Below are 23,422 nucleotides of genomic sequence, written 5' to 3'. Positions count from 1 at the left end.
TTTTTCGGATAAGATTCGAACTTTGATAAGATAAGCATTTAGGACAATAAGTCTGGTTGACAACCTCAGCAAGTTTAAATATGGCTTCAACTTTCCTAAGGGTAAACTTAGACTACTGGTCGCATTCTACACTGGCCACTACTAGCTGAAGAAGCACTTCCCTTACATAACATGGGCCCAGCTTATAGCGTAAATTGTTTGTCTGGCGACACGAAGCCTGAAACACCAGAACACCTGCTAATTGGCTGTAGAATAGTCTGCAGACGGAGGTTAAAAGCCCTTGAATCCATATTTCCAAATAAGAATCACATCGTTTCTCTAGTACCCAGAAGTACAAGTATATTGGACTTTATCGATATGCAGGGGCTGGGTGAGTCTTTCTAGTTTAAGAGAGGACACAATAGACCTATTCCTCGTTTATCAATCAATCAATCAACTCCGAAATACGAGCAGCTTGATTACTCTCCTCTCTAACAAAGTTAGCATTTTCTTTTATACTTTCATAAGAACAATAAACTCGTATCCCTGAGGAATTTCTTTTCGAGTAGCTTTGCATTCTTAGAGCATCGAAGATTGTGAGCGTCATCTTTAAATGAAGATTTAGAGCGCGAGAGAAAGATAAAATATATAGTACATTCGTATATGAGAAATGTAGTAGAGATGGTTTTGAGAAATGTAGTGGGTCTTAAGCTTCATACTATAACTAATTCAAAAGAAAGGTAGTCTCTATTCAACCGTAGTTTTATTAAGCTTAAAAGCGTATTTGAAACTGTAACGTTGCAATATTTAACCGACATTTGATTGACTTTAAAGCTTACAGTCGAAACATCAGATACTCGGATCATTCTAATGTGTAGTAAAAAATCTCAGTATTAGATCATTTAAAGCGATGAAGACGTTTATCGGGCACATTTGAATCATAAAAACTAAGACAAGAGTAATACGAAAGCCAAAATAGAGTAGTTTTGAGTTAATTTGGAAAACGTATATGAACATTTGTGGAAATTTCACAACTAAAATCTTGAGAACCTTAACTAAATATAGGCATAAAGTCTAAAGCCGGCAACGCATAGACGAGCAACGGCTTCCCACCATGTTGGGCCAAAACTTCATTAAAAAATGTTGAATGTGGCTAAATAAGCCATAACCTTATTTAAGAGGTGCATAAACGGGGCAGGAAAACGACCGGCATTCATTCGTACACGCACACCTGACTAACCTGAAATGTGTTTCTAAGTCTAAGCCTATGTATGCTAAATGCACTTTGGTTCTTGAGTCTATTACCACTAAATTTTCTAATTTGCAGTGGCCAAATGACTTGCAAAATTGCAGTTGCTTAATTTAACAATGCAATTGCCAACGATCGTACCAGGCAGCACCAGGATGCAGGTTGCTGCTGAAAAATTATGAAATCAAAAGCTTTACATTTTCCAATGCGTGATATTTGTATGAATATAACGAGTGAGGGAGAGGCTGCAAAATTCTGCCTGTGCCGAGCACAATGTTGTGAAACAGTAGAATGCACAAAGCAAAAGTAAACGGAACGGATTTCCAAAAAGAACCTTGGCAAAGCGGAGCAATGCTAAAATCCAGGAAACATAACGGCAAGGCAGAGCAAAATGCCCGCTGTCGTGATAGAAAATCGTAAAATGCTTGCGCACAACCAGTCTTGATTTACGTAAGACATTCACATTATATACACATGTCTCTGGGCCAACAGAGCGTAAGTGTGTTATGCACGTGCAAGGTAATGGCTTAACATGTTGGCCACCAATGGGCACACTGATTGCACTTTAGCTACCTACAAATAGCTGCATACAGTCAATAACTGGCAGTGGAAATGCCTTCATGCACAGTACATATGCGTCAGCTGTCGAATGCTGTAACAACTGCCCAAGGGAACGTGGAGCGAGCTGTACGAGTGACTGCAGCAGACCGTTGTACCGGCTCGTTGCATAACTCTTTCCGTTTTTTGACGGGCAATGGCATATCACCTCGTTTGTGTTCTTTCAAAATGGCAAGCCAAAGAGGTTTTGAAGTCTCAGTCGAAAAGGCGAGCTTAGGTTTAGTTGATTGTGTGTCTATTCAGTTAGTTTTTCGTAGCTGCATACTTGTGTGTCTTGTAAGTGTGATAGTGTTGCTATTTTTGTTTTGGGATTTCGACATGCAAACGATTTCAGAATTTTGGCGCTCTAATTCAAGCATATTAAATGGTGTGTAAAGGCGGTTTGCTATTTTAAGAATTTGCTGCTGATTATTTGCATTGAGAACATTCCGAATGATAGCAAGAGCTGTAAGACTTTGTCTTAGAATAGAGCTAGTTGAAAATGAGGCTGAATGTATTTTTGCTCTTATAAATCTATACATACATATAATACGTTGTCAAAAAAGTCTTGCGGTATTTTTATTGAATTTTTTTTTTATTGAAATTGAAATGAATTTTTGATGACTCATGCCCAGCTCTTGACCGGTGCTACGGCTGCTACTATGCCGGTCTCTTTCGACCAATTCAGCGATTTTATCGCAGTTTTCGACGACAGGCCTTCCGGAGCGTGTCGCATCTTCGACCACCTCTACACCAGAACGAAAACGTTGAAACCATCGTTGTGCGGTGGAAATGGAAACTGTATCGGGTCCATAAACTGCACAAATTTTATTGGCGGCTTGAGATGCATTTTTGCTTTTATCGTAGTAGTACTGTAAAATATGCCATATTTTCTCTTTATTGTGCTCCATGTTTGCGACGCTATAACTCACGAACGACTTAAAAGAAACGACAAACAATCAAACACGTGTTAGCGCATGAAATTAGCTTTCCAAAAAGGTATAGCATGACCCGATGCGACGAATAAAACTAGAACTACGCGCTTTCAGCGCCAACTAGCGAAAATACCGCAAGTCTTTTTTGACAACCTATTAGCTGTGTAAGATCAGTGTAAGATCGAAATAAGCTTGATTTGGAGTTTATATACAAAGTTTTCGTTGCAAGAATTTGAGTTTGGTTGGTCAGTTTGTATGGCTAGCATGACCTTGGTAGGGTCGAGGGCTATATAAAACCTCTGCCGTACTTTGGGTACGGCACCCGGTTGTAATTCAACTTTACATTCAACTAAAAGAGTGTCAGTTCTGCCCACGTTTGGGTTTTAACCACAACCATCACTATACTTCTCCAGAGGCCAGTCCGCAAGAGCAGGTTGGAGCGAACTCCGAGGACTCCTGTTCACTGTGGTACCAGAATTAAGTCTCCAGTCAGACCTAGAAACTACTACCAGTTGAGCTTCCATACAGCTGGACTGATGGCCAAGGGTTGGGCTCCATACACACACCACTCATACTAAAACTAACCCAAATTTCTAGCTAAACGCCTTCGTCGCTTAAACAACTCACGCGCAAACGGCCCTTACTATTCGGAATTCCGACTAGTGGATATCACACCGCTAACATCTAATCGTCCATCAGTCCAACTAATCCCCATACCACTCAGATCCCTAATTTCCGAGTACATCGGGCGTTCTGCAATTATTTGCACGTAGTCCTTTACCGCCGCCCCACAAAAACAATCCGACCTATCAGATAGGTGCCTCTCATATAAAAATGCGTTGTGAGATCCATGCCACGTAAGCAGAAATGCGTCGTATTTTACCTACGGTTGCCTGTAGTCGCTCCCTCACATTCGCCAAGTGTAAAACACATTCTTTCACTCATGGCTAGCTCCAGGTTTTGACTTGCGTCAGATACCTGATGCTCATCCCGTTTATCCGGACAATCGTTGGACGAACCGACGACAATCTGTGCTTAAGCAGCATTGTCACAATTTTTTCATCGATATGTCCACTCCCTCACCTAAACCCCAAGTATTTACAATCTCTACGAGATGACCAGACAGTGAGCGAACTTCGACCAGAAGAAGAGGTCGTCCGCATATGCACAACAATTACAGAGTGGCTCGAACTGCCCAAGCAGAGAGTCCATCATAAGATTCCAAATGTATGGACCACAGATGGAATCCTGCGGGCTGCCCCAAACCACTCCAATCTCCACACTCTCATTCATGCCGTCTAGAGAAGACTTTCTGTTTGAAAAGCCTCTCCAGCAAAGAGTGATTTCCGGACAGCCAGGCTCCTCCAACCTTATGCCAAGAACATACTTGTTGACATTCTCCCAACGACCTTATGAATATGCAACCAAGCATCCTCTATACTGCGTCCTTTCCTGAAGCCATACTGCCCATCCGACCACATACACCGCGTTAGCTCCAGAAGCCGTTCCACTATAACTCTTTCCAAAACTTTTCCAAATACTGGAAGAAGACTGATGCGCCGATAAGAACGAGGAACGCTCCTGATCTTATCAGGGGACTTCCAGAAAGGAACAACGTGCTTACTGAGCTACCGCACTTCAAAGTTAAAATTACCGATCTGTGTTTCAAAAATTGTGGTATACTTGCCCGGATAAACTACTGTTAGACGGATATGGCTAAATCGACTCAGTTCGTCGCGCTGATCATTTATACATATACACTCTACTGCTTCTTGATTGAAATATTGTGAACTCACCAATTCCTGAACCAGCTTCCAGGCGCAATGAGCCCCACTCCCATGAGACTCGATGTGGTCGTGGATCTGCACAGACCACCAGCGACATAACGGCCGGCTGGCCACGTTTTACCGATATTGTGTGCATCGATGGATGTGGGCGTAGTACTTGTGGTGCACCTAAAAGAAAAGAAAATTGATGAGTAATTTAAGAAGAGTTTTAGAAAAGAAAATTAAACATTATTTTTATTATTTTTTTTTAATATTAAGAAGCAATGCATAATACTGATTCAACCAAAAACTAAGTAATTTTCTATGCTAATGCAATAAATTGGTATTTGCAACCCTTCAAATAGTTGGTGTTGCCTCAACCTAAACTAAACCTAACTTTATTTGCTCTGCTCTAACGGGTCTACCGAAATACTATTTACTAGCAACGACTTAAAGCATTACCAATATATGACCAAAACATGTGATATTTGCTAACAAGCCATATGGCTTGACGTCAAGTTTAATAAATGTTGCATGCAACCTGGTTGGTCACACAATGCAAGTGAAGTTATTAAAAAATCATAAGCAAGAGCAAACACAGCGTCAGCATATAAATGCAGTAGCGGCAAAGCACAGTAGTATGGATAAAACTTTTTAAGCTGCTTGCAACAATTATATACACACACATACACACGAATACATATAGAACCATACAAACATATATGAAAGCGCCGATATACAGGTATATATGTATGAGTGCGCCAGCAGATTGGTTTCGTGTGCACTCCTGACAACCACAAAAACTTTCTCGGTGACCGCAAAAACGAAAACAACAACAACAAAAGCACGAACGAAAAAACGACAGATGTTTACAAGAAATGAAGGCAAAAAATTGAAAATGCAAAAGATATTTAAATTTACTGCCTCCATGTGTATGTTGCCACACGCACATAATTTATGAGCTGATGCTGGCAAACAAAAGCAACAACAAGTATTATTGCAACAAACAACAAATGCTATGGTGGCAAGTCAAGTTGGTTGTTAGTGAGTGTGACCGTAAAAAAATAACAACAGAAAAACGTATGTACTTTCAAACAAAACGCAAACATATTTTTAATTCTTTTTTTTCAATATCGCCGCAGTGTTTTGCTTGCGCTGGCAATGCTCCTCTTGCATTTTCACATTTGAACTTGCCACTAGATAAATTTTCTGCTCAGTTTGCTGGACTTGTAAGTTGAGTTTGTTAGTTGTGCGGTTTATCGGATGTTGCGCACAGTGTTGTTGTTGTCGCCGCTGTTGCCGTTGCAACTGACCACAGAGTTGCGTACTACTTCGTTGCATATTTATGCATTATATGCTGCAGCAGCGGATTATTTCTGCCACATTTACATAGAAACGCACTTATTTATTCGGAATATGTATATGCATTTTTACGGTTATATTTACGCTTGCATACTATTTATTAATCATAGTGGTGGTTTAAAGGATTTGTTTATCTTCTTAGCATAAGATCATACCTTAGAAATCGGGGATAAGATATCCATAATAAATCCGTTGCAATATTTTCTTATATGCGCCCGAAGATTACTAGTTAGACTAGTAGAACTACCAACTAGTCTAACTAGTAATCTTGGCGTTTGTTAGCATCTTCATAGTGATTTAGCTATTGTGAACTTTAAGGGGTTGTACTACATTACAATCAACCACAACACGAACGGTATGGGATAGACATCGTAAGTTGAATACGGAAGCGAGACGTATTTGCAGACAAAAAAGAGTGAGGCTAAAATGCGTGAGTATGAAGAGCTTGACAAGCTGGCCTTCAGTAGTAATGCACGAAAATTCTACGAAAAGATGCGGCGACGAACAAAAGATTTCAAGACCGGAGCATACTCTTGTAGAACCCCCAGAGATGATCTAGTAACCGATGCCCAGAGTATACTGAAATTATGCAGGGAACACTTCTCCAGCCTGCTGAATGGCAATGAAAGCATAACACCAGAAGATGGTAACCCGATTTCCCAACCGATGACGATGGAGCAGACGTTCCATTGCCGACCATGATTGAATTCGAATAGCAATTAACCGTCTGAAGAACAACAAAGCAGCGGGTGCCGATGCATTGCCGGCCGAGCTATTCAAATACAGGTCGAAGAGCTGATAAGGAGCATGCACCAGCTTCTTTGTAGAATACGGGCGGATGAAAGGCAGACATCACAATCTCCGCCAACCATCGTGTGATAAGCCTCCGTTACATTGCATATAAGATTCTATCGAGCGTATTGTGTGAAAGATTAAAGCCCCCTGTCAACAAACTGTTTGGACCATATCAGAATGGCCTGGAAAATCAGCAACTGACCAGATATTCACTATGCGCAAAGTCTTGGAAAAGACCACAGTAAGAAGAATCGACACACACCACCTCTTCGTTGGTTTTAAAGCTGATTTTCACTGCACGAAAAGAAGCTGCCTTTATGCCGCTTTGTTTGAACTTCGCATTCTCCCAAAACTAATACGGCAGAGTAAGCTAACGTTAAGGAATATCAAAAGCTCCGTCAGGATCGAAAATGACCTATCCGAGCCGTTCGATACTAAAAGAGGTTTCAGACAGGCGACTCCCTTTCATGCTATTTCTTCAATTTACTGCTGAAGAAAATAATTCGAGCTAAGTAGAGAATGTACCACCTGCGTAACGAGTTTGCGGCAGATTTGTGGTCCTTTGCGCATATGCAGCATCGATGGAACGATGAGCTGTACGAGATAAACCAGTTCAGGGAATTAAGAAACAGCGGTTACGCTGGCTACGTCATGTTGTTCGAATGGATGAAAACACTCCAACTCTGAGAGTATTCGACGCAGTATCCGCCGGTGGAAATAGATAAAAGCCTCCATTCTGTTGGAAAGACCAGGTGGGAAAGGACCTGACTACACTTGGAATCTCCAATTGGTCTCAAACAGCGAAAAGGAAGAACGACTGGCGCGATGTTTTAAACTCGGCTACATTCGCGTAACCGGTGCCTGGGCCAGTAATGAAGAAGAAGAATCTAACTACGTAAAGAGAATTTGAATTTAATTCTAGTAGCGTTATTTTTTCAATTGACCATTTGTAAGGTCGCTGACGTTTCATTCTGGGTGTTAGAAATACCGTGGCGAACTTAATATACCTTGGCTAACCAGTTGTAGATAGGTTTGCAGAAAGTACTCTCATTTCTCACTGTCACAGAGTCAGTGCCACTTTGTGGTCCTAGAAGACAAATTGAGTTGATTCGTAAAAGATTCAAATAACTTTTCATGGAACGATTTAACCCCAAGTATTTTTCAAGTTCTGTTACTCCTTAAACTGCAATCACTGGTCACAAAGAGCACAAACTGAGTTCGCAAAAAGTTCTTGGTATTTTAAATATGTGCTAAAAGGACATATTCTGAAATATTGTTTACAAAAAAATATTTGTTTTACTTACCCACAACTTGCAGCGAAATTGGTTCGGAGACAGCAACACGCTCCTGTCCATTGATATAATTGGTGGCGCGGCATTCATATTCACCCTGATAGTCGTAGGTGACATTGTCAATAACCAGACGCGGCTCACTGCCACGTTCCACGAACTTGGAGCCATGCGCAATTCTGGAAAATAAAATAAAAACTATTGGTAAAATGAAATATTTTATTTTGAAAAATGCGCCGATTTTAAACAATTCTTCGAAAAACTCCCACAGACACATACAAAACACTTATGTAAATTTTTTGGAAACACAAAAAAACAATGGCTCACAATAGTTTTTTTTCATGAAAGCGGTTATTACAGCGTTTGACAAACCCGGCATAACAGTATTTCCAATAAACTTGGCTGCAAGCTGCCTCAACTCAACATAGTGAGCAGCTGACATGTAGTCAACGAGCTATGAGTAGCCAATTGACTGAAGCCAAGCAGCAAGTATTAAAAATTCTTCGCAGAATACCGTTGTTGCACCGAAATGCTATGAAGTGCAATATTTTTCAAGAGCTTTGTAATGAATGTGTTTGCCATGTAGTAGTGAATAAAGGTTCATATGAGTATGATTAAAATTGTATGGAATTTGAGTGAAAAATTTTTAATATCCATGCGAATTTTATATTCTTGTAATATGTTGTGACTGCCTGACCGTCCGTCTTTCCGCCCGTTCATCAGTCCAAGCGATAATTTGAATAAAAATTAAGATATGTTAGTGCAAGTTCGTACAAGTGTTTCTTGGCAAAACAGTAAGGACGAGGTCGTAAATAGGCATAATTGAACTACTGCCACGCCCACAAAATGCCATTAACTGAAAACGTATAAAGTACCGTAGCTAAGCACTAAATTAAGATATAAAACTGTAATTTGGCACGTAGGATCGCAGTACCAAGGGCCACCTGTGGCCAACATTTTTTTAAAAAGTGGGTGTGGTCCCACCTTCTAACAGGTTTAATAAACATATCTCCAATAAAACTACAAGAAGCAAATCCACCTACAACAAATATTATAAGAACTCCTACCAATAGTGTGGATGAAATTGGATGAAAACACCGCATACTCCCCATTTAACGGTACTGTTTAAAAGTACTAAAAGTGCTTTTATCAATTATCAATCAACAATAAAATACGCCAGAGACATTAAATATTAATCAGGAGATGGTATGATAGGGCGCTAAGGGTGCTGAGGTCAAACGTATGCTCCGAGGTCCTCACATCGACTCGGATCACTATCTTGTTGCAGCAAAAAACGCACGTCAAAAAACACAGGGAAAGTTCGACGTTGAGAAGTTGCAATTACAAAAGACAGCCGAACGGTTTTCTAGTCGACTTGTACACCTTCTGTTTGAGAGCACTACTTAGCAACTCGGTATTAACGAACTTTCGGACAGCATTTAAAGCTCCTTACGTACAGTTGCAAACGAAACCATTGGTTTTCGGAAAAAGCAAACAAAAAACAGCTGTTACGATGAGGAGTGCCGTGCCGCAGTGGAAAGAAAACAGAATGCCTACCTAGCAACTTTTCAATCGACCACAACACGTCCGATGGGATAGATACCGAGAGTTGAAGAGGCGTGATTGCGAAGAGCTTGACAAGCTGGCCGACAAGGGTAATGCTCGAAAATTCTTCAAAAAGATGCGGTGACTAAAAGAAGGTTTGAAGACCGAAGCATATTTTTTTTAGAATCCCAGTGGCGATATAGTGACTGATGTCCAGAGCATACCAAAATTAAGGAGGGAATACTTCTCCAGCCTGCTGAATGGCAGTGAAAGCATAACATCAGGAAATGGTGACCCCGATTCCCTAATCGATGACGATGGAGTCGACGTTCCAACGCGGCGGGCCTATGGATTGCCAATTAAATATTCAAAGCATCCATCAGCTTCTTAAGTGTGATCTGCCCAATATAAAAAATGGGAGACCTCACAATCTGCGCCAGCTACTTTGAGATAAGTCTCCTAAATATCGCAAATAAGGTTCTATCGAGTGAACTTTGTGAAAGATTAAAGCCCACCGTCAACAAACTGATAGGCACTTATCAGTGTGGCTTTAGATCTGGCAAATACAACAATTGACCAGATATTCACCATGCGCCAAATCTTGGAAAAGACCCGTGTAAAGAGAATCGACACGCACCACCTCTTCGTGGATTTGAAAGCTTTTGTCAGCACGAAGAGAAGCTGTCTTTTTGCCGCGATGTCTGAATTTGGTGCCCCCGCAAAACTAATATGGCTGTGTAATCTGACGTTGAACGATCCGTCAGGATTGAAAAAGACCTCACCGAGCAGTTCAATACAAAACTAGATTTCAGAAAAGGCGACACTGAATCGTGCGACTTCTTCAATCTACTGCTGGAGAAAATAATTCGAGCTGCAGAGCGTGATTGAGCAAGTACAATCTTCTATAAGAGTGTACAGCTACTGGCGTAAGCCGATGACTTTGATATAATTAGTCATAACAAACGCGTAGTTTGTTCTCCTTTCTGAAGAATAGATAAGAAAGCGAAGTAAATGGGTCTGGTAGTTAACGAGGGCAAGACGAAACATCTTCTGCCATCAAACAAACAGTCATCGCATTCGTGACTTGGTTTCTTCGTCAATGTTGCCAGTCATAACTACGAAGTCGTAGATAATTTCGTCTATCTACGCCATTTAAGAAGAAGAAGAGGTGTGAGATATATACATACTTGGAATTAATGGATAAGCCTTTCCTGATAATGGCATGTCTGTGTGTCAAAAATGAGTTGAATCGGGTCAATTCTTCCTTTAGCTCTCATATACTTACTTCATATAAAGATTTTCGAACTTCTGGGAGACTTTATGCCGCATATATCGGCTAGTATGTGAGTTATCTTAATAAAATTGGAAGCACTTATTTCTCTGATGACGGTGAGTATTTCTGCTTAGAATGAATAAAATCGAGTGAAAATTTGCACTAGACCCCATATAAGTAACAAGCCTTTTGTGCCTGAAGATATTACCCCAGCTTTGAACATAGCAAGTTGCTGGAGTATGATATGTGCGGTTAGCACTTCTTGAATTGTTTTTTTATTAATTAACGCATATTTTGTGTTTACAATAATGGTTGTTTTAAATATGACTTTTTTTAAACATTTATATTGCTTTAAACAGAATAAATAATATTTAAAGCTTCATTCTGCAAATTATTTCAAATATCACTTAAGCATGCCGGGTGTTCACTGCAAGCAGAACATAAGTAGATGTTTGAGTTATGGTGGAGAACATAAAAAACGCAAACAAGCATAAAAGTGATAAGAAATAAAGTTAGAAGAAAAGTTAGCAGCCGCAAAGCCAACAAGCACACACACAACCATACATACTTATATAGGTACATGGCGGCAGGACTTTCGCAGCTACATGTGTTTACGCTGCGGCATTAATATATTTACACATTTAGTCGGAAGTTCATAAAAACCAGAATTACAAAACAAATGAAAAACTTATTATTGCCACCACACACATACACACGCACTTGGTATTTGCCACGTATGGGCATGCGTGCAAAGCAGAAATAGCCAGCACGTGCTTATTCACACACATACACATGTATACATCTTTATGCATATACTCGAACTTGTATTATGTATTATGTGTTGTTATTGTTGCGGTTTTTGTTGTTTGTTGTTGGCTGTATGCCGTTTTTTCGCTGTGGCTGCGGTTGCAATTGCCGCTATCGCTGTGCCGCTTCCTTTCGCTTTCCTTCGACCGGCAGTCGCTTTGCATGCTAATTAGCAGGAAGCACATAAGCAAGCTGTTACATACATATATATATATGTGTGTGTGTGTGTGGCGCAGTGTAAGTGAATATTTTGTCAACATTACCAGCCCCACCACAACATTAGTGACAGTCATTATTTAGCTCATTGCTCACACATGTACGTGTCTTGTAATTAGTTACTGTTGTTGTAGCTTTTATATTTGCACTGCAAGCAGCTAAAATAACAATAAATGTAACGTACATATGCTTATCTCAAATCAAAATGCTCGGCCACTTTTATTAATATTTAGTCTTCTGACAACTGTACATATAAGAAAGCCAGGTGTCATTTGTACTAGTCTTGATAGACCAAAACCAGGGTGCAAGCATTTGTGGAACAGGTATTAGATATTGATCCTTTCCGGATTGTATGTGGGATTTGCACCACGACCTAAGGTCTAACGTGCCCTCCTCTCTGTCACAGCGACTCACATAGCCCTAGCACATGATAATTATGTGAGGCTTGATGATTGCGAGGGCAGACACCTTTTTTAAACTAGGAAACTATTGAAATTCCAGAAGTCTTAAGAAGTCACAATTGTCGCCATTGGCATATTAGTACTATATAATATATATTCTGATCAAATTTTAATCGGATTGGTCCAGTTCCATATCCATATGTCAATAGGTGCGTGTTTGAGAGCGAAAAGTTTGTATTACGATTTTTATCATCGAAAAAAATTGAACAACAAGTTGCCTTAAAATCTTTTGTGTCTACTGAAATTTCGGCCACAAAACAATTAAAAATATAGCAGAAGTATTTATGGAGTTAACTTTTTCACGAACACAAGATTTTGAGTGGCAAAGGTATTAAGTGAAAGTCGTGAAGTCAACGTCCATCAATCTCTGTTAATGAAAACATCGAGACACTTAGCGTGGCAGTACTTGAAAATCGTCGCGTTGGCAGCAGAGAGATAGCAGAGGAGCGCAACATCTCTGATTAATCCATTCAAAACATTTCGGTTAAAGATTTGTTTATACAGCGTGTTAAAGCTAGACTTGTAACAAAAAATCTGTACCTTTTGCAAAAATAACGTCAAGTGGTGTTCAAAGAAATGGTTGACAATTGAAGACGAGGCGTGGGCTTATGAATATGACGTGGAAAGAGTGCAACAATCTAGTAGAGGACGCTCCAAAAATGAGCCAAAACCGAAAAAAACTAAAATTCGCTGAAGGAAGGGATGACCTTTAGTCCAGGAAAAGGTTTACAACAAGTGTAAAGAAAATTGCAAAAACTCTTACCAACTTTTTATTAGCTCAGGAGCTTATTTTGAAGCAGTTTGCAAATATTTATACACAATAAAGTTTGGGGATTTTTTTTTGGCAGTCCGTGTCAAATTTGATCGGATGGTATATGTATGCATTGAGATGCAGCTGCCGTGATAGAAAAGTTGACTAGGTCTGAAGAGCGCTGAGACGTAAGAGCCAAAGCTATTTATATGTCCATAAGTGGTTAGGCAATATTATACCGGTTAGATTTACCTATAACTGATTCTTGCGAAATTTGAATGTTATTTACTTCGCTTTCATAAAGTATCAGAGAACATTTTGTGTTCTTTTTCTTCTTTTACTTCTTCTTCATAAAGTATCAGAGAACATTTTGTGTTCTTTTTCAGTGCCTTATTTCTGTGTATACAGATTGCTTGTATTCCTTTAGTCAAAATAGGAAATCTGAAAAACGTCAACCGAAAATAATGAACCTTTCCTATTTTAAAGTTATTGCAGAATTGGGTAGTCGAAAAATTCTTTTCGCATTTCTAATCAAACTTCAACTTTTTTTTATATTTATAATGCAGTTTAATGAACCAATTTTGTACCATTTTGGTCGACCATTTCTTGCCCTTTTTCTGCTAGAGACATTATTCCATCAGTGTAAAACTTTTCTGGTTTCTCGGCGAAAAACTGCACAAGTAGTTTTCATAGGCTACAATGGAAAGCCAACTTTACTCAATTAAGGGAGTTCTGCATTCATCGAAGCTAATATTAAACCGATGGTGCAAGGTCAGGTCTATATGGTGGATTAATCAAAACTTCCCAGCCAAGCTTTCCCAGTTTTAGCCGAGTCATTAAAGAAGTGTGTGGTTTAGCGTTGTTCTGATAGAAGACGAAGCCCTTTCTGTTGATCAGTTTTGGTCATTGTTTTCGATAGTTTGCTTCAATTTTATCAGTTGTTGATAGTGAAATGTAGAATCAACGGTTCGAACAGGCTGGAGCAGCTCATAGTGGACGATTCCTTTCCAATCCAACTAAACACTCAGCATAACCTTTCGAGGCGTCAATCCTGGCTTTGCGACCATTTGTTGAGCTTTACCACCATTGAACCTTGATCTTTTCGCACATTGTTGTCGTATTTGATCCACTTTTCGTCTTCTGTTACCATTCGCTTCAGAATTGGTTCGATTTCATTTCATTTCAGCAAATAATCACAGGTGATATATCGGTCCATTAAATTTTTCACAGAGAGTTCATGTGTTACCCAAACATCGAGCTACTTTTGTAGCCAGCCTTTTTTAAATGGTTCAAAACCGTTTGATGATGAATGTTAAGTTCCTCAGCGATGTCATGGCCGCTTATGTGACAGTCCTGGACAATCTTTTCCATAATTTCATCGACTTTTTCAACGTTAGGTCGACTAGAGTAAGGTGCATCTTTCATATCGAAATTTCCAGAACGGAAGCGAGCGAACCATTGTTGTGCTACACGAACAGATGCAGCATAGTCTCCGTAAAATTCACAAATTTCATTGGTGGCTTGCGTGGCATTCTTTCGTTTTCTATACAAAAATTTCAAAATATAGCGAATTTCTTCATTATTTTCACAAATTTTTGAATAGCTGTAACTTTTTTTCAACTTCCCCCAATTTAATTTTGGTTAAATGAAGCTTACAATCTCACCTTTCCAACACACTATGACATGATACAATGAGATTGGTAACATAGGATATATACGACTGCAACGACATCTATTGACAAAATACGAAAAGACTGCTTTAAAGACTGCTATAAGAGAATCAACTTCTAAGATTTTAATAATTAAAAATTTATTCGGGACTTGAACCTCCAATATTTCGCATAACAGTTATAAACCGAAATCAGTTAAGTCTTCTTCTTCTTAATTGGCGTAGAAACCGCTTAAGCGATTATAGCCGAGTTAACAACAGCGCGCCAGTCGTTTCTTCTTCTCGCTACGTGGCGCCAATTGGATATTCCAAGCGAAGCCAGGTCCTTCTCCCACGGTCCTTCCAACTTGGAGGGTCTTCCTCTTCCTCTGCTTCCCCCGGCGGGTACTGCGTCGAATATTTTCCAGAGCTGGAGTGTTTTTCGTCCATCCGGACAACATGACCTAGCCAGCGTAGCCGCTGTCTTTTAATTCGCTGAACTATGTCGATGTCGTCGTATATCTCGTACAGCTCATCGTTCCATCGAATGCGGTATTCGCCGTGGCTAACGCGCAAAGGACCATAAATCTTTTTCGCAGGACTTTTCTCTCGAAAACTCGCAACGTCGACTCATCCGTTGTTGACATCGTCCAAGACTCTGCACCATACAGCAGGACGGGAATTATGAGTGACTTATAGAGTTTGGTTTTTGTTTGTCGAGAGAGGACTTGGCTTCTCAATTGCCTACTCAGTTAAGTACGAGATTTAAATTTTGAGAAAGGAAGCCAATTAAATATCCTACGACTTCATCTTACCTAATTGTCTTCAATATTTCTCTTATTAAAAATTCTTATCGCTGCCATCTTTCCTTTTCTAATTACAAAACTTACAGTTGAATTTCGTCGGCGCATAAACGCATTGTATGGCTCAAGAAAGTAGCAATCAGTCGTACGTTTGCGCGCTGACGGCGCACAATTTCCTGACACTGCTAATTAAAAAAAAAACGTGCAACAGCAATGGTGAAATGCCGCAAGCGCCGGCACTGCAAACGTTTAGCAAAATAAACAAATGAAACAAAAAAAAAGAAAAGACAACAAGAAGAATATAAGAAGACAATTGAAGCGATGTTGCGCAAATAAATGTATAGCTTACAACCGCAGAGAGACAGAAGAAGAAACAATAACAACTAGAATGCGAAGTGAAGTTGAGAATGTCGGCGGCGCACGTAGCAACGCCTTGGTGGCGGATGTAGCAGCTGTGTGCAAAACCGCAAACAGGAAGCGGAAACACGCTGCTTGACGAGTGCATAAAACACTCATTTGTGTGTGTATATTTGTGCGTGTATATGACTGTGTAGTTTATATTTCTTTAACTGTCAAATGACTTTAATTTCAGCTCATTTCAGCAGTCAGCAGACAATGCCGCTATAGACACATACACGCACACAGAAATATATAAGTATATGTATATAAGCACGTACTGTGTAAGTAAATATCATATTAACATGTAAACAGTAACGCCCACGAATATAGCATTTTAATTGCCAGCAAAAAGAAATAGTCGAATGAGCGAACACAAATTGTTGAGCGATATATTTATCTGTCCGTACGCAAATTTAAGCCGGCGATAAGCCGGATTTTAAAGTGAAATGAGCAGAAAATATCGGTATGACGGTGTGAGAAACAGAGTTTTTTGAGTTAACAACGTATTCAGAGAATATATTATACAACTTGCTGCTAATTAGCCATATAAAAGTATAATGCGAATGCTTGTGCCACACGGCGTATGAGTGATAAAATGATATGAGAAAGACAGCCAGCAAAAAAGGATTAAGGACAAAATTAGCTGAACGACCGTATTCGATGAAATTGAAAAGACAAGCGATGTATCTTGTTCGAAAATATTAAAACTTAACTATATTTATAAATATAACACATATGTATACCATATATATAAGTTTGTGGGAAGTATTGTGTAGTCGAAAAAGTCTTTTCATATTTTGTCAATAGATGTCGTTGCAGTCGTATATCTATAGTGCTACGAATCATATTGTTTCCTACCATATAACGTTGAAAAGTTAAGATATTAAGCTTCATTTAATAAAAAAAAAAAAATAAAAAATTGGGGAAGTTGAAAAAGAGTTACGGCTGTTCAAAAGTGAGTGAAAATAATGAAGTAACTCGCTATATTTTGAAATTTTTGTATAAAAAAATGAATAATGCCACGCAAGCCACCAATGAAATTTGTGAAGTTTACAGAGATGATGCTGTATCAATTCGTTTTGGTTGGTTTGCTCGCTTCCGTACTGGAAATTTCGAAACTTCGATTTACATTGTTGGAAGTTTTAAACCGATTATACCAACCGTCTCTAGCGAAGAAATGGCGTAAAGTGGTTGACCAAAATGGTACATATTTGTTTATTTATTTATTAGCATAAATATAAAAAATTAAATAAGTTGAAGTTCTATTAGAAATATGAAACGACTTTTTCGACAACGCAATATTTCGAGAATGAGCAGAAATAAAATTGTCTATTTGGCGGTGTGGAGGCAATAATGAAAAATCTTTGCACCACATTTTGCTGCTTGAGTTATGAGAATACTCTTGGTGTGTAGTTTAAAAATGTAAGGACCTTCTCTTTCTGAGAACGGTAGATTGAATAACCATTTGCTTTAGGTTTTGTGCTATTAAAGCTACATACCTAAGCTATAGTATTTTGGTAAATCATACAAGTATTAACATTATTTATGTATGAAAGTTTACTTTGAAGTCAAAGGTAGTAAGTCCGCATGCAATGGAAGTTTTGATTAAGTTAAGTTTGTCGTATGGAGTAATATTGCTTTAGGATTTTATAAATTTTACATAATAATATTAACTGTCTCCGATTTTCCTAGAACTAAGTCTTATGTTTTAAAAATACAAGAAAAAAGCGAAATTTGTATTTTCATTTGAACCATTCACAATAATATTGGTAGCATTGAAGATAGCGTCTATATCACTTTAAAGAGTTATCCGCATACTCTCTTGTACGATTCCGATTTGGTAACTTTGTTGTTGCTTTTACATGTAATTTATTTGACAAGAGAGCAGAAGCGAGTAAATAAATGGCTGATCGAAGACAGCTATTTCCATTATATATCTTCTAGACAGCTGTTGGTTCTGTTTATATGGGATATGCGCTGCTGCTACAGCGTTTTAGAGATTCCGCAAACCAAAATTTGTACACAAGTTCATTAAGCTTGAACTCAAATGAAGAACTACACTGAAAATAAAAAATACTAAACTAGGTCTGATAGTACCTCCGTCCAACGCAGAATAACTTTTGCCAACAGGTTATATTTTGCACTGAGATTTAAAGTCCTCTCTTGACAAACAAAGTGACTGCTATATGGTGCAGAGCCATGGACGATGGCGACATCTGATGAGTCGGCGTTACGAGTTTTCGAGAGAAAGGTTCTGCGTGGCACGTTGGCCGCGGCGAACATCGCATTCGATGGAACGATGAGCTGTACGAAATATACGACGACATTGAGGGGAGGGAACTATCGCATGTCGCCACTGGAAATTTTTGATGTATCTTTATAAAAACGATATTTAGTAGACCACGTACTTTTTGATTAGTATTCATTTTTTTTAATTAAAAAATTATACTTTCTTTTAGTAGTTTGAGATTCTGAAATTCTACGCTAAATTGCGCCTTTAGTGTTGGTCTTGAAAAAGGTGATTTCGTTGATTGGCCCAGTAGATACCATTTTATAAGAAAATGTTTTTAAATTGACATTTCATACTCTCAAATATATATTTAATAAAACCTGAAAGCCAAAAATTTAATACTGTTTTCCGATCCCCCAGAATAATTTGTCAAACTCACGCCTGGTTTTGAGGGCTCTAAACTTATATAATATCTTAACAAGAAGGGTCTGCGGTGGACTAAAGAAACCTCAGTGGCACTAGAATTTGGAGAGGATAATAATGTGAGCTATATGGTGAGTTTTTCGAAGTTTCATTATGTTAGTAAAATCACGTCCTCGCGGCGACTTAAAGAAGGAAAGCTGGAAAGCTGAGTTTGACTTCTTCTTTATGGGTCCCAAAAATTTAAACTTACTGATGACAACGAGAAAACATTGTGTAAGCGCGATTAAAATCGATGGTTTCATCTGCTTTTATTTTGCTTCTCCTTTCTAAGCGTTATCCCAAACGTGCGCATCACGAATCATAAACGTAACACAATAATGAAAGTGATTGCAAAACATCCGTACTTCACATAACGGCAACCCTGTAACACACACAACCGCAGCTTACTCAACTCAAGCGGAAAAGTGGCAAGCAGTGTAGCCCGCAGTCAAATCTGCGTCGGCTAACGAAGCGAGCAGTGTTGCTGCAGCATGCGGAGACACCTCGAGGGTGACACCAAATTGCAACTGCTGCGTAAAAGTGTACGCGGCAAAGTAAAAAACAACAATAAAATACCAAATATTCGTGACAACACGGACCATTTACACGGCAACTTTCGGAGAAGTGCAGCAACGGCGAGCAACGGTTCGTGGAAAATTTAAATTGAACATTTGCCGTTCACAGCCACGAACGTGGCACCGGTGAAGCTTGTGTGTACGTGCGTGTGTGTTTGTAGACGGCATTAATACGACCGTAGGCTTGTAGGCACAACTTGCGGTCGCTTGTGGTGATAAACCTGTTACTGCGCCATGTTGAAATGGATTATATAGTAAGTCAGACGCGAAAGGATTGACTGCCGCCAACGGCTATTGAAATATGAAATTCGTCCTCACTGCACGAGCACTCATGCTGCTAAATTTTTGACGGAGCGAAAAGTGAAAAATAGCTTTAAGGCGACATTTGATGGCGCAGTGGATTAAAGTTGTGTGCTGTCAACCAAAATATTGAGACGCAAACTAAATTACGTTCGGCGCTTTCATAAATAAAAGTATTAATATTTTGCTTTCAGCTAATGCACTTACCTCTGCACCCATTTGTAGCTAGGCATCGGATTGCCTTCGGCGACGCACTCAAATGCGGCTGGACTGAATAATGGTGCTGTAGTAAGTCGATCCGGTCCAGCCGAAACTATTTTTGGCGGATCTGCGAAAGGGAAAAACGAAAAATGAAAAAATGGTGAGTGATGGACAGTGATGGACAGTGAGCGATGTATTTAAAGATGGCCTTAAATTGCTTATGGTAGAACGCTGGAATAAAGATGCTTACATTTAACGTCCAACTGTACGGAGAGCTGCTCTGAGGTGCCCACCGAGTTTTGGGCTTGACATGTGTAGAGTCCGGCATCACGACGGCCTACAGGTCGCAGTTGCAGTGTTTCCTGTGAGCACGAAAAGAGAAGCGAAGAAAATTAGTGATAAAAGTAATTAAAATATGAAAGTACAAGTAAAATGAAGCCAACTTAAGAACAGACATATGTATGTATATCTAAAAGTCATGTTGTCCCAATAGTAAAAATTTAAATTCCGACTCTTAAACTATTTTTGTAAGAGTTTAACTTTTAACAAAGGATAGCAAAATTAAGTTCGAATTAAGATATCCAAAATGAAAGCCATTAACGAATCCGTTGTTTAAAACCTTTGAGGTTTCTCCTAGTCGAATGATCTATCATCCTAGACCAACACCAATAAAATTTCCATTTTACTTCATATGTCATACGACATTGTCATATTCGTTGTTTTTGGAATATCTAAAAGTTTTGTGAAGCTTAAGTACTCAATACTGGTATTTAGGGATGATATTTATTACTAATAGATTCAAGTTTCTTTAAATATTTTTGGATCAGTATATGTAAACGAGTTGTAGTGGTTTCAGCCGAATATGAACCAGCGACGTATGGATGGGTATTTAAAGAATGGGAATGGTAGCTGGACTCTGAGCAGTCAGGTACCTTTAAGCTGCTCCTAGGCACTCACCTTTGGAGTATTCTTTACCCTGGGATAGTAGCTCGCGGAGTGCCGGACGCGAACTGCGCATCTTTTGCGACCCTTCTGGATGAAAGTCGCCTAATATGGGCGATCAATTCATTTAAACCATTCCAGATCCCGGTCCATGGCCAGATGGCTATAAACCAACACAGCTGCAGCGTATCACGTTTTTGTGCAACTATCAGCCAGTTGTGAACTGCATTAGATTGGAATATATTCCGAGGGCCGGTAGGAGATCGTATATAACGGCCAAGGATTTCAATTGGTCTGAACTTAAGGAGTTGTATCCAAAGAAATCGACTTTCAATGCAAAGGTATGTAAGTGGACATGGCCTTTCACACTTTTGTCTTTGTCTCGAGACCATATAGAACAAGAAGTTTGAACGTTGATTTCCTCAATATGGGAGCCCTTTCACACTTTTGTCTCTGGCTCGAGTAGAGTGGAACTAGGAATTTGAGTGACGATCTTCCTTGATATCGAGGGCCTCTCACACTCTTGTCTCTGACTCGTGTGGACCATAAGGGACAATGAGTTTGAACGAAGACCTTCTTCGATATCGACGGCATTTCACACTCTTGTCGCTGCCTCGAGTAGAGTGGAACTAGGAGTTTGAGTGAGGATCTTCCTCGACATCGAGGGCCTTTTACACTCTAGCCTCTGGCTCGAGTGGACAATAAGGGACAATGAGTTTGAACGAAGACCCTCTTCGATATCGAGGGCATTTAACACTCTTGTCTCTGGCTCGACTGGAGTGGAACTAGGAGTTTGAACGAGGACTTTCCTCGATATCGAGAATCTTTCACTCTGTTGTCTCTGACTCCAGTGTTTAAAACACTACCTTTCTCGATATCGAGGGAGCATTCAACAACTTTCCGCTGGAAGCTGTCATCATGTGAGTGGGGGCACCTACAAAAAGAAAGTTCTCACGCCACATCTCTGGATCACGGTTGTTAATAATCTTCTGGAAAAGTTGGAGGAAGTAAGATGCCGGGGGATCGCATACCCGGCAAATGTATTTCTCAAGACTAAGGGAAAGTGTTTGTATGCCGTATACGAGTTAACTCAGGCGTACCTTAGAGTCATAAATAACAGGGCTGCTGAAAACGGGTTCGCCATAAGTCCGAGCAAGCCCGAACTGGATTTAGTTACTAGGAAGTACAAATTGGTACTTACTAGAGGCGCATCTACCATCAATGGGAAGAACTCACGTTCGGCGTGTATAAAGATCTCATTTTTTCGTGAAAACCCAATATCGAGGAAAGGGAAAAGAAGCATCGGTTACACCGCTTGTTTTACGAAAGTTTTGTTTGGTGGAAGGCGCTGGAAGAGACAACACTAGCGAAAAATTTGTTTTTAGACATCCAACTAAAATAGCGGAAATAGATATAAAAAACATAAACAGATTTTTGATAGGTTCAGGCACACAGGTGTTTCTCATGTGGTTTTACAGACGACTGTACATAATAGTCTAAATGAGACTTTCCCGCCTTGATGAGAGATCCGCTATCTAACCTAAGGTAAACCGAATAAAAATGTTAAATTCCCGTAAATGTGTTTACCTTCAGAATTTTGATATTCAAAAGATATGAAAACCACATAGCTTCAAGATTTCTATGTGTTTTCTGGTAGTAATACATCCGGAATAGTGAAAAATTGAATTGATTTTATGATATATTAATTGGAAACAATAGAAATATCATGCAGCGTTTTTAGAAAACTTTGGTTTTTTCGATTTCGGGATATTTATGGAGCATCACTCGCCAGAATGTTAGACAGTTCCGACGTCATATTCATAAACACATATCTTCTCACCAGTAATGATGCATTTGATGGATAAAGGGTCCTCAACTACGTTGTGAAGCATCTTCATTTGCTCTCGAAGCTAGCATTCGTATGCCTCATACCCAAAATATTTACCAAAATGAGTTGATTCGATGACATCATAAGAGATGTTAAGCTCCTGTAATAAATCTCTGATGCCGATGGGATGGATTTTTGGTACTGTTTCTTTGACCTTTCCATTGTTATCGTCTTTAAGAGAGATGAATAAATAGTACCAGCCAATGCGCATGGTTAATGGAGATGTCCGCTTAATAGAACGTCCATTTAATAGAGCTTTCAATGTATTTTTTATTTGTGAATTGTTTTTACTATCCTATCTTCTAAGTTGGTTCAAACTGGACACAGTATGCTAAATTTTACTAAAATCGGTTCAGTTGTTTAGGAGTTCATCGCGGACAAACAACGTGACACGTACTTTTTACATATATCTTTATTATATATAATATATTTCATTTTGGTGAGCACTTTGTTTATTTCTATAAACTTAGAGAGTTAAATCTTTTAGAGAAAGTTTCGTTCGGTGATCTCTCAGTCGTTTTCTTTGAACTACTAAAAAAAATATAACTAAACGGTAAACGAAAGTAATATTCGTCTACACTCTCGAGACATCAATATGTAACTCTGAAATTTGTAATACCTAGACCTTCTAGGTTAGGTGTTTTTATAAACTTTAAATCTCTTTGAGAAAAATTTCGATCGAAAATCTGTCTGTCATTTCTTTGAACTACCAAAAAATTAAACCACAATGTATCTGAAAGTAATATCCGTTTTATTCGCCCACACTCTCGAGATATCAATATGTAACTCTCAGTTTAGAATACCACGACCTTCTAAGTCAGCTGCCATTTCGCACTAAATTCAACTTCCCCATAAACGAGTATATGTAAGTGCATTTACCAGTGCTTAAACAATTTCCCCACAGAGCAGTTGCTGTTATTGTTGTAACACTGTATAAGCCATGTTATAC

The 23,422-nt window shown here is 39.2% G+C and overlaps 1 protein-coding gene across 1 annotated transcript in view; it reads right to left on the bottom strand.

Annotated features, from left to right (window-relative positions):
• The window catches only part of LOC120766854, a 159,475-nt gene that overhangs the window by 117,573 nt on the left and 18,480 nt on the right, over positions 1-23,422 (bottom strand). Inside the window, 4 exon segments of the mRNA XM_040092581.1 lie at positions 4,557-4,715; positions 7,988-8,151; positions 19,650-19,770; positions 19,894-20,005. Of these exon segments, the coding sequence (XP_039948515.1) occupies positions 4,557-4,715; positions 7,988-8,151; positions 19,650-19,770; positions 19,894-20,005 (556 nt within the window).

The sequence above is a fragment of the Bactrocera tryoni genome, chromosome 1 (genome assembly GCF_016617805.1).
Source record: "Bactrocera tryoni isolate S06 chromosome 1, CSIRO_BtryS06_freeze2, whole genome shotgun sequence".
Classification (NCBI taxonomy): Eukaryota; Metazoa; Arthropoda; class Insecta; order Diptera; family Tephritidae; genus Bactrocera; species Bactrocera tryoni.
Note: the sequence above shows the minus strand (reverse complement) of the source record. Positions and strands in the feature narration are given on the sequence as shown.